Source organism: Globicephala melas, chromosome 2, assembly GCF_963455315.2.
Source record: "Globicephala melas chromosome 2, mGloMel1.2, whole genome shotgun sequence".
Classification (NCBI taxonomy): Eukaryota; Metazoa; Chordata; class Mammalia; order Artiodactyla; family Delphinidae; genus Globicephala; species Globicephala melas.
The window spans coordinates 91,841,932-91,854,324 of record NC_083315.2 but is presented as its reverse complement, the minus strand read 5'-3'; the positions used below and the strand labels follow the sequence as shown (position 1 = coordinate 91,854,324).

Below are 12,393 nucleotides of genomic sequence, written 5' to 3'. Positions count from 1 at the left end.
AAATTCTGGGCTGAGTCACCACAGATATAGATAGGCACGTTTAATGGCTCTGCTCAGAGAGAGACTCCCTGGGGACCTGCTTAGTCCTCCTGGATCCCTCCCTTGGCTTTTCCTGGGCTCTGGGGCACCTCCTGCTGGTCTGCCTCCTGTACACAAGGAGCCTGCAGGCAGGGACCCACCAGGCCTACACTCACTTGCTTAGCATGATTTGAAGGACCCTGTAAAGGCCCATTTCCCTCTAACATCCCTTTCCTATCATCAGTCCATGCCTAAAATTGTCCCATTAAATCCACTAAATAAAGTTTCAGGTATTTTGGCCGAAGGCTTAAATCTCTAATTAAGATAAAAAGACTCCTGGAAGAGCCAGGATTGATCAGACACCCACATGTCAAGCATTAATTTATTTCCCAGTCCTTTCGTAGGGAGCCGTTCCACCTCCTCCCCAACAAGGTTGGGAAGGAGAGTGAAGCCCAAGAGGGGATAATCCTGGGGAAGGAGGGATGATGAGGTAGCCGCTGGACCCAGATGACGATCTGGGGCATAGGCATAATGAACTGACTGTAAGGCAGTGACCATCGAGCTGGCAATGAAGAGTCGTTAAGCAAGGATGACCCAATTCTGAGAATTTCAGGGACTTCAGGGAATTTCCTAAGCACAGATAGGTTCTAATCCTTGTTCTTCATGAAGTGACAGAGGGCTTGGTCATCAGAATGACATGTCTCTTTTCCCAGAATGTGGGTGGCCAAGATGACTCAATGATCTCTATAGATGTCAAGAACATTGTCTTCCTAATACCTTAGAGACACCTGCCTCACACCCCCTGGGAGTGCTGGTTTGAGTTTATTTTCCCAAGAGGAGTAAAAAGTCTTGACAGCGGGGAGATTTCCAGGCTGATTTTCTCCCAGCTCTGGTGCAGGGCTGGGTGGTGTGCTCCTTGATGGGGCAGTCACCCCTGAATCTCATCCCTGAATCTCATCCCTTTCAGCCTCCTGGAAATCTTAGAAACTCAGGCACTCATTACAGGACTGAACCAGAGAGGAGCTTGTTTTTGATCCAAGCTGGAAGGCACAATGTGGGGCAAGGGTAACCCAGGACCTGCAAGAGGTTAGGATAGACTCAACCCAGGTGAGGCAGCAACAGATCCCAGCCTGTGACAACTGTGGATCCAGACACGTGACCTGGGCTGCTGACACCCCCAGACACCATGGCTGCCCCCGGACGCTGTTCTTTAGGGAAATGAGGAAAACATAAAAAGGGGTTCCCAAAGGGGCCAGGGTGTCCCCGAAGGGCAGCCTGTGTGCCAGAGGCGTGTGGGGGGAAGGGGGAGAGGAGGGTGGTGGAGCAGACCTCAGCCTGTTTCTCTGGTTCCTGTTCCCCATCCCACCCCCTCCTCTAGGGCTTGTAGGTGACGGGTGTAGCAGGGAGAAGACAAAAGGAAGGGCCCTGGACGCGGGGGAAGGTCTGAGCGCACAGGTGTAGACACGCCGTGCAAGTGTGAGGCCCGCATGACACACAGGGCTGGGACAGATACGCCTCCAGAGGAGCTGAGGCAGGCGAGGCAGCTGCCGGCATGCGAGAGCTGTGGCCGTCCCTGAGGGAAATGGGCTGAGGTGTCTGATAACCCACGCTGGCACGGCAGGAAAGGCAGAAGAGGCAGGCAGGTCCTGGGTCCAGCGGACACTTCCAGGCCCCTCAGGTCACTCACTGGTGGCCTGAGAGGTCCCGAGAAGCCCAAGAAGTCCGTGGCCCTCTGGCTGGTCTTGTGACAGAGCCAGGCCCCAAATGATGCTGGCTGCAATTGCTCCCCCGGCATGGGCTCTGGACACTCACCCTCCCAGGGGCCCAGTCTGAATGCTGCCTGATCCCTTTGTTCTCTCTGGGGCTCCAGGGCCCTCCTTCCTCCACCCTCCACACTCATCCTTACACTGCAGTGTTGCAGCGACAGCTTCCCGGAAGGTCTGTCAGCCTCTCCCACCTGTGCTCCTGCACCATCTGCATATAAGCCCTCGGGAAGTCATGCAATCCCTTCCTCAAGAGCTCAGGTGCCCATCACTTAGATTCCTGTCAACCCTCTGAACGGCCCTGACCTCCTTCTCCTGGCTTGTCTCCCTTAACCCCCAGCGGTCCAGACCTGGCATCAAACACTGATTCTGCTTTCGGCAATTAATCCTCAGTGTGCGAAATGGGCCCCACAGCCCTGCCTTCAGGTTGTGCGGAAGATGAATGATGTTTGGATGTCTGGCCCCAGCTGGCCCCCAGCAGGGGCTCGGGGGGACGCAGCTCCTCTCCCTCAGACTGGGCTCCCCAGGCCTCTGGATGCTCACACCCTGTCCCCTCAAAGCAGCTTTCCTCAGCTACTCCCAGCTTTCAGTGTCCTCCAGTTCTAAATTCTGTGGTGACAAGATGAGAATGCCGTCCTCTATTACTACTCTATAATTGCTTTGGGCATAGACACCTCCCCATGTATCACGGCTCTCCCAGGCTAATTGAATCCTGGGGTGAGGGCAGTATAACAGAGCTTTGGGGAAACTGGAGCCCTTGGGCGATTCCTGTGTGGTCACCAGTGAGTGGGGACCCCCTCAGCCATGGGCCTTGACACAGAGCTTTCTCCTCCTTGAGGGCCAAGCTTCCTCACTGGATGGGGTGGGGGGAGATGAGGGCAGCATAGGGAGGGGCTTTTGTTCTGCCCACCCAGATGCCTTCATTTCTTCCTGAAGCCAAAGACTTCCCTGGGCCCCCGTGGTCTGGGAATGCAGCAGGGGCTGGGATGAAAGGGACGTTAAAGTTGCAAGAAGACACTGCACAAAGAGCCCTGGTGAGTCAAACCACATCCATGGCCTGAACTGAGGAACTCGGCGCTATGGGGCACCCGGCATGCACTGTAGAACCCGTTTGAGATCCAGGTCCTGAGAAGGGCACTGGGGCTGGCCGGCAGCTGGCTCCATGGTACTCAAGGGCCCTTCCTTCCCTGCCACCCCTAACAGGCCGTAAACTCATGCAGAGACAAGGAGTGCCCAGTGTGGGAGAAGCTACTCCTGGAACGGATCCTAGGGAGGGGAGAGTGGGGAGGAGAGAGCGAAGTGAGCCGTTGGAGGAGGCCGAATGCAGGGGCCGGTCATGCCAAGGGTGCAGCTAGAGGGAGGGGCCTGGGAAAATGATACAAACCCCAAAGTCTGTAATACAACTTGAACATAGAGCGTGCACACACACACACACACACACACACACACACACACACACTCATGCGCGCGCACACACACAGCCACACCTGACCATTTCTCCCCCGGGGCCTGTCTCCATCCTGGCCCCAGATGCAGAGAAGAAGGAGGGAAGAGGGAGGGGGATACTTACCCACGTCAGCCTGTTGGACGTTTTTCATCCGGATGACCCTCACTGTCAGCAGGTGGCATGGAGACAGCTCCTCCTGTGGATTGAGAGGACAGTGGACTCACTCTTTGGGCGATTGTGGCAGGTGGCCTTGATGGAGAGAGCAGCACAGGCTCCCACTGCCCAGGCTCAAGCAACCTCCCCACTGTCCATCGGTGTTTCTGGGCTCTGGAGGCTGCTTCTGGTCCCCAGGCGGCCCGAGGCTATGGACGTGAGGGGCTTTGTCCTCACCCCACTCTGAGCCAGCACACCCGGGAAGAGGGACAGCTTCATGCCTGTTCCGTCCCTGTCTTGCTTGTTTGGATCTGGGAATTGGAAGCCCTTTTCCTGAGCATTTTACCCAGGCTTAGACAAGTCTTTTTACTGTCCACTCCCAGCCCACGCCCATGGCAGACACCATCGGACTCCTCCAACCCACCCAACGACATTTATAGAGGCCTCTGAACTGGAATCCTTTACTCCACATCGTCCACTCCATGTTACTAGAATCACTTTCTACCCTTCCAAGAAGATGCAATTCTTCTGTATTTAAAATAATATTGGGGGACTTCCCTGGTGGCGCAGGTTAAAAATCTGCCTGCCAATGCAGGGGACACAGGTTCGAGCCCTGGTCCGGGAAGATCCCACATGCCGTGGAGCAACTAAGCCCATGCGCCACAACTACCGAGCCTGCGCTCTACAGCCTGTGAGCCCCAACTACTGAAGCCCGTGTGCTGCAATTACTGAAGCCTGGGCGCCTAGAGCCCATGCTCCACAACAACAGAAGCCATGGCAGTGAGAAGCCTGCGCACTGCAACGAAGAGCAGCCCCCGCTCGCCACAACTAGAAAAAGCCCGTGTGCAGCAACGAAGACGCAACGCAGACAAAAAAATAAATAAAAATTAAAAACAATATAACATTGGGATTTAGGGAAAAACATGAGAGTATGAAGGAAAAAAGTCCCCATAATGCCACCACTCAGAAAAGGTCACTATTTATAATTATTTTTATTTTCAACTCAGACTGCCCACAGATAGTTCATCTGCCTTGGCGGTTATCAGAGATAATACTATTTGTAATAGCATCTACTGAACACGTACTGCAGTAGGGGCGGGGCAGAGCGGGGCAGGGCAGGCACCGACCCTTAGTGCGAGACCCTGAGCTAAGGGGTTAGAGGTCCCACTCAGTCAGCTTCACAGGGGTCCTGGGGCAGAGAGTGCAGTGGAGGTGGACAGTGGCCTTCTCCCCAGGGCCCTCCAGCCTCAGGCCAGCGGGTGAGCTGGGCTCCTGGGGGACAGGCTGGGTGCTGGGTCTCGCAGAGCTCCAGAGCCCTTGCCATGGCCACCCACTGGCCGGGCCCAGGCCACGAAGCAGCAGTGAACCTCTCCGCAGTCCCCGCCTCTGCGACCTAATGGCGGCGGGGTCTCCATGGGTCACAGGCCGTGGGACCCACCCCTGTTTGGGTGGCCTGAGGAGCCCGAGGGCCAGCTGGTTCCTGGGTGCCTGGCTTCCTCAGTGATGAGATCTGTGCAGGGTCTGGGGATCTTGCCCTGAGGACACCGCCAGCTGAGATCTGCCTCCTCAGCCAGGCCTGGGCACTGGCGCGAGGACCCAGACTGGAGGCTGGTCCAACACTCCCAGGCAGGGAACCAGCCCACGTAGGGACCCCCTCCACTTACCAGAGGCTGGACCTCAGAGGGCAAAAGTTGAGCCTTGGGACCTTGCCCTTTCTTGTCAGAAGAGAGAATAACATTTGTTTTGGTGGAGGTTTACAGGAACATCGTGACCTGACTGTGACCTGACCTCAAGAACAAAGGCTCGGACACCGAGAAGTCTGCAACAACTAACCATGCCCCTCCTTCACCTTTCCTATAAAAGGGCTTCGCTGAAAGCTTTCAGGGAGTTTGGGAATTTTTAAGGCATGAGCCACCAGTCTCCTTGCATGGCCCTGCAATAAACTTTCCTCCGCTCCAAACTCCGACGTTTTGGTATTGTTTGGCCTCACTGTGCATCGGGTCCACGGACTTGCATTTGGTAACATTACTATTTGCTAGACACTTCTCTTATAGTTTCTAATCCTCATAAAACCTTTATAATAGAGGTATTGCCATCTTTTTAAAAGTTAAGAAATAATTGACGTATAACATTGTATAAGGTTGAGGTATACAGCGTAATGATTTGATATATGTATTTAGTATTGCCAGATGATTACCACAAGAAGTTTAGTTATCCATCATCACACATAGTTAAAATTTTTTTTTCCTTGTCATGAGAACTGTTATTTTGATGGCTGTCCTTCCAGCCTCTTCGGGGCTTAATTCTGACCAGGAACAATAGGACGACGGCTGGGAAGACAGTTGCTTAGTCCCTGAGATAGATACATACGTCAGTTTTAGGGCTTCTTCCTCCTCTCTCCCCAACAACTGCCTCACAATCGGTACAAAAGCCACACTGGCAGACACATACAGGCCTGAGGATTCCTTCTGTGAGATTAACTCTGAAATGTTGAATATATTCATGGTCAATAACTTGCTCTAATGGGATTGCCTTTTGAGCTTTGTAACTGGGCCAAAGGTCACAACACTGCTTCTCTTTTGGTTCTGGAAATACGGCTCAGCCTCTGGGCACATGGGCTCGTCATTCTCACTCCCCACCTGGGCAGAGCGTGTGTCCTGGTTTGATCTGGTGAGGAGGCAGGAGTCAGCTTTCATCCAGGAGAGCAATTCTGGTGAAACCTGTTCCCCCTGGCCCATTTTCTCAGAAGGCAGCTAGAGGGCTACAAGAGGGGAGCTGCCTGAGGACTCAGCCCAGGCAGGGGTCACTCCTCATGTCTCTGAACCCAGGGTCACGATCCTCTTGGCCGTCATAGGTCTTCTCCTGCCTCCAGGAGGGGCTGCCCTTGGCCCTGCCCAGCTCCCGTGTGTCTTCGCTGGGAGAGAATGAGCATCTACAGCTTCCCGCAGGACCTCACTTGAGGTCTCCCTGCCTTCCAGGAAAAGCTCTCTGCTGTCATCTAACACGATACCTTCCAACGAGGCTGACCATTTCTTTCTACTCTAACTCAGCCCCATTAACAACACAGCTACCATCTGCTGAGTGTCTTCCAAATGCTAAGTGTTGTGTATATAATCTCTATATTTTATCTTACTATTAGCCTTGCTTTACAGATAGAGAATCTGAGCCTAAGTCCTTTGACTTCAGGCACTCAGCTAGAATCAAAGGAAACTGAGTTTCAATCCAATTCTAATTCTTAAGCCCACGTTCATAACCACAATTATACTGTCACCTTACTTGAAAGCGACCGTGGGCAAACACGAAGACAGGCGCTGCTTACCCTGATCTCCTCGTGCTTGGTCTTGTCCTCTGAAAATCTATTTTCCCGGCAGAGTCTTCTTTTCACCCGTCATTCCCCCAAAGCCCTCAAATAATCCCCACACTCTGGCAGTCCTTCTATTTACAGTGCTCTTCTGACACATTTCATCACCTCTCTCTGTTTTAAACAGACAGAGCACGTCAGAACTGTAAGGGTACTTGGAGAAGCTCTCGCTTTCTAGCAGCCACGGATGGCTCCTTTGTGGTCATTCTGGAGCCTCAGATTACGCCTTTAGCCCAGGAATTTGCAGAAGACACCCAATTGCAAAGCACTCTGCAAAGCACTCTTACATCTGCCAGCAGGGAGCCAGAGCCTGGAGGGTTTGAGAGACAGCCCAGAGGGGCGGTGCGGAGAGGAAGGCAGTGGGAACATGGGACTCGGGTCTTGGGCCCAGATGATTCCAGAAATGAGGTCTGTGAAAAATGACCTTCTGGGATTAACATGAGTGTACATATTTTGCTCCTGGTATGATCAGCTCAATTGGAGTGGTGCTAGACACAAGCAAAACTTCATGGCCCCAGAGGTAATGAATAGAAAGACGTAGAAAGACGTAAAGATCAAAGTACAGCATCTGTGACTATGGGAACCTGAAACCAGTGAGCTTACGGAACCCAAGTGTATGGGGTAGCTTATGGGATCCAGGTAAGAACTTCAGGGACTTAGACAGGCTCATCCTTCCAATAGGATGCCCTGGCTGGGCATCAGGGTGAAAGTTTAACAACAGGCATGGCCAGGCTGCGGCCCTGGAGTTGGGATGGGCAGTAATCCTCCAGTTCATGGGGGTATTGGAGGGTCCTGGGATAAGGACCAGGGAGCACTCCCTGGAGGGGCTAGAACTGAAGGCAGGGATTATTTGGCAACCAGTGGAGGAGTGTATTTAGACACTTTAATAACCAGAACAGCTGTGCAGGGAGGGTGGCTGGATGGTGGTTTGCTGGGAAGTCACTGCTCAGGCTGCAGACACACCTGGCTCCAGCCTCCTCCCTCACCTCGGTCCCTGGGGCTGGACTTGCCAGGACTCCATTTCCCCCGAAAACTCCTCAGGACAGGGGTATCTTGCCAGCTCATATGGAAAAGAGCTTGACTCTCAGCACTGGCTATTGTGCAATCCAATATTACCCCTTCCCAAACCCTCACTTTAGAGATAGGACTTTGGCGGGGAAGTTGGGAATACAATTCCTTACCCTCCTCTAGTGCGCTGGGCTCTGCTCTACCTGGGGTTGCTGCATCTGTTCTCAACTACCGCCCGCCCCCCCCCCCCCCATCCCAGCCAGACTCTGAGGAAGGTACTCTTATCCTGCTTTGCAGAGGAGAAGACCGAGGTTAGAGAGCTTGCATCTCACATGGGGTCACGCAGCCCAGAAGGGGCGGGGCCAGGACTCAGACGCAGATCCACCTGACTGCAGGGCAGAGCCCTCTCCGTCCACCTGGAGGCTGGCTCTCACCGTGAATTAACCAACTCAGTTAAAAGCTTGCTCCAGGTCATGCACTAGACTAGTTAATAGCAGAGGCAGGAGTAAAACCCTCAGCTCCCATTTTGGGACTGTCCTCACACCCCAAGAAACTAGCTATCATCACAAATTAGAAGAATATTTAGTTACAGATGGGCTCCCAGGGCCTGGCTCCCAGGTGCGGGGGAGGGTTGGGAGGAGGGTCTGACAACCCTGTTTCAGAAGTGGTTAGGGTCAGACATACCCAAACCACACCAGCGCATGAGGTCTGGGTGCTGACGAGGGAGTACAACTCCCGGGGAACCTGTGGGAACTCCCCTCCGCAGGGCTTCTCAGGGCAGGCCCGGTTGGCGATGCCACCTCCTCCTCCCTAGAGAGCTGGGTGTATCCATCAGTTCCCTGCAACACCTGTGTCAGAGCTCAGACCAGCCTGGCGATAGCTTCCAGGAGGCAAGGGCCCTCCCTAAAAGGAGAGCATTGGGATGGGAACTCTGTGGGATCCCAGAGCATTTCCCTGCTAGTCTGAGCAGCACCCCAGACCAGGGGTCACCTGGGAGGAGCCACTATGGCTGTTTTCCTTTTTATCACCCAGGCTAGGTGAGAGGTCAGGGCAAGAAATCCCAGCTCTGAGTCATGGACCCTCCAGGACCTGAGAGGGATGGGCACAGCTCTCCATTGCTTCATTCCCGCTTCAAGGTAAGCTCTGTCCCTCTGTGGAGGTTTCTCCTTGCCCAAGCGCCAGGAGACTCAACGACACAGGAGAGGCAGGAGCATGTGTGGACCAGAGGCTATCTCAGCCCCCTGAGGGCTGTGGAGGAACACGGCCCAGAAGGCAACGTCTATCCTGGCCCAGGCGGCGGGACACCAGGCACCATACAGCACGGGGTTTCCCTCCTGGGCTCCTTGGAGACTGAGCAGGGTCTCCACCTCCCACCCCAAAGGGACAAGACACTTTCAGGGCGTGATCACTCCATGATTTAGTGTGGGCCGGGGGAAGGTAAGGAGGAAGATGTTGCTGCTGACAGCCCTTGCCATGGCATGCCTACAGCAAATCGGAAGACAGAGACGATGGGAAAGCCAAGGCAGAGCTGGTCTAGAGCCCTGGAAACCTGACCCATGAACCTGGGGTGTCTCTGCAAGGCCGTGAGGGGCTGCATAGACCCAGGAGTCTAGACCACAGACCCAGGAGGGGTGCCTCGTGACCAATGGAGACAGGTTGGCAATGGCACAGATCCTCACTGGACACCACACCACACACTCTCCCAGCAGGCAGTTCAAGACGTCCACAAGGTAAATGCCTGCTCACCGTTAGGAGAGGCCAAATGTGACCCACCCCCAGCAGTGCTGAGCACTGTCCTCCTGGGTGCTGCTGGGCCCAGGACGTCCCTGAGCCACTCCATAGAGTCTTGTCAAGCCCGTGGGTATCCGCAGCTGGGCCATCCACCCAGGAGCCCAGCCCCAACTGGGCCAGACTGTGTCCCCTGGTGCCGGGCAGGGGCTGCCCTAGCCGAGGTGCTCCACGTCTCTGGAGTCTGCGGTGCCCCCAGCCCTCCCTGAACCCGTCTCCTGCTCTCAGCTCCAGACCCACCCAGCCCTGCTCCCTCACCTCCAAGGTGCAGGTGGCGGAGGGCCTGCCATCTTCTGCTTGGCTTGGGTGTGACGGGTGGTGGGAGGCTGAGACAAGCATCTCCTTCTGGAGCATGGTGTGGCTCTGCCGTTGGGCAGTGAGATGGGGAACTTATACTCTTACTCAGAGCTCCGCCCTCTGGAAGACTCTTGGCAGTGTCTCGGATTGCCCGGGGAGGGGTTTAGGTAGGTAGACAGATGGGGTTCCTGGGCACAGGCCTCTTAGTATCAAGGGACCCTCAGGTCTTCAGATCCTGGAAATGCAGGGACCAGCAGGGTCACGGGTCTGCTGCCCCAAGAAGAATGACCAGGCTGTCCACTGCCCCAGAGAATGGCAGGAAGAGGCTGTTGGAGCCTCATGACTTCAGGATTAGCCCAGCCATGATTTGGAGAAGCTGTCTCTACAGCTTGTCAAGGTCATGGCTCAGAGGTGCCCCTCTGGGTGATATGCCCTCCCTCCTAATTCTACTTAGCCCCATGGCTCAGTGCCCCAGGAGCTGTAGGCAGGGACCTCAGGAGAGGCAGGGACCATGACCAGGACTTCTTTCCATGAAGAAGGAAAGTAATTGCCTGAATCCCTGGTGAGGAGAGAGTCAAGGGCTAGTGGTCCCTGCCCTCCCAGGCAGGTAGAGAAAGGGTGAGCCCAGCCCCTGCCCAGGCTCAGGGATGCTCTCGCCCCATGCAGCTGATCCCTATCTCTGTCCTGGTGGCTGGCTCACTCCAGGGGTCTGGGGAGGCAGCTTTGCTTGCTCAGCTGCACAGCTGGGAGCTTTGGGAATTTCCTGCCTGAGCTATTGCCTGGGGGCCCACAACCGGCTTTTCCGGCCCATGGATTAAAGTGATTTTATGAAACTAAGGGTGAGATCTGAATACAGGGCTGCTTGGGCTTGAAGGCAGGGATGGAACCTGGTCAGTGGTATCTGTGGGGCCTCTCCATATGCCAGGTGGAGGACATCCCCACCCTGCTCCTCTCTGCTTGCCAGGCTCTCCAGACGGGGGATGGAGCCTTAGCTTGGACCCCTCCCAGCCTGCCCCCTTCCCTGCCGCTGCCATGGCGCACTGCCAGGGACACAAACAGCATCCGCGCCCCTCGGTGGACTCTACCAAATTCCATTTCGTTCACAGCACTTAGTGAGCACCTACTGCATACATGCTACTAAGAGAGGAAAGTCCAAGCTTGAAGCTGCTGACAGTCCAGCTGGGGAACCAAATGCTTCCAACCCCTCAGAAGCTCAGAGGTCTGAGTCTCCTGTGGTAACGGGGGTATCCTAGAAGGAGCAATAGAAACCCTTTACATTTGTAAAAATCTGTGGTTTGCAGACCTAATAACTGGCTACGGAGCACAGAAACGGGGAAATGAGTGTCAGCTGGGAAGGGAAAGAGTGGGCATGAGAAGGCTTCGTGGAAGAGGCAGCATCTGAATTAGGTCTTGCAGGAGAGATGGGATTGCAGTAGCTAACGATAGGTGAGAAGGGCATCATGGGAAGAAGGAGCAGTAGGAACAGGAATAAGGAGGCCAGAAAGCAGGCTATGCTCAGGTATGTAAGTGGGCTGGTATCAGAGTAGCGAGTTGTGTGGGAGGAGGTATGGCGGGGAGGAGAGTGGGACACAGAGGGTGGTGGAAGTTGGGCAGAGAGAAGGGAGGTTCTGTGAAGGAACAAATCTGGAAAGATATATTAGGCCCCCATAGTTGTGACCTTTAAAAGGCATACTTTAGGGACTTCCCTGGTGGTCCAGTGGCTAAGACTCCGCACTCCCAATGCAGGGGGCCCAGGTTCGATCCCTGGTCGGGGAACTAGATCCCTCATGCTGCAACTAAATGACCTGCACATGGCAAGGAAGATCCCGTGTGCTGCAACTAAGACCTGGAGCAGCCAGATAAATAAATAAATATTTTTAAAAATTAAAGAAAAATAAAAGGTGTGCTTTAAATTTGGACTTATTCTCTAGGCAATGGGGAGCCATCAATGGTTTTTGAGCAGGACAGTGACATGATCAGAGCTGAAATTTCGGAAGGCAATGGTGATTCATGTTGTAGACAACCCAGCCCACAGCACTACAATGTCCTGAATGTGATGTGGTGAGGCTATAGTGAGGGAAGGGGGACACTCCCCCCAACGGAGGTGTCCTCCTGGTACCCATTCCCTCCACTCCCCCCCACTTCACCATCAAATGGGCCCAGGGCAAGCCCCAAACTCCAAAACATTCCTCAAAGCCTAGAACTTGATCCTCCTCTCACTGAAGGAGCCTAGCCACAAACACCCACCCTACCCCGCTCCATCCATCCTCGGCAGCCTGTGAAAACTCTGGGTCTCCAATCCTTGTATTTCCTCATTGTGCATAAACTCCTCAAGAGCGGGGCCTCACTTTAGCTGAATGAAATCAGATTGAATAGGAAGCTAACAGGAGGTGGGGTGGAAGCTTCTTCCTCCACACCCTCTACACAGCCTCTGACCCCGGTGGGAGCTGGTGCAACAGCAAACAGAGTGGACTCGCCTGCCAGCATTTACTGCCTGGCTCTGAGCTGACAGGGTGCAGTTGGGAAGGAAACAACAAAGTATTTGTGATCTAGGGAGG

General features: G+C 54.3%; 1 protein-coding gene across 1 annotated transcript in view; it reads right to left on the bottom strand.

The window, feature by feature from the left end:
* The window catches only part of PLA2G4E (phospholipase A2 group IVE), a 58,136-nt gene that overhangs the window by 32,812 nt on the left and 12,931 nt on the right, over nt 1-12,393 (bottom strand). The window contains exon 2 of the mRNA XM_060293575.1: nt 3,352-3,424. Coding sequence (XP_060149558.1) covers nt 3,352-3,424 — 73 coding nt within the window. The remainder of the gene's footprint in view (nt 1-3,351; nt 3,425-12,393) is intronic.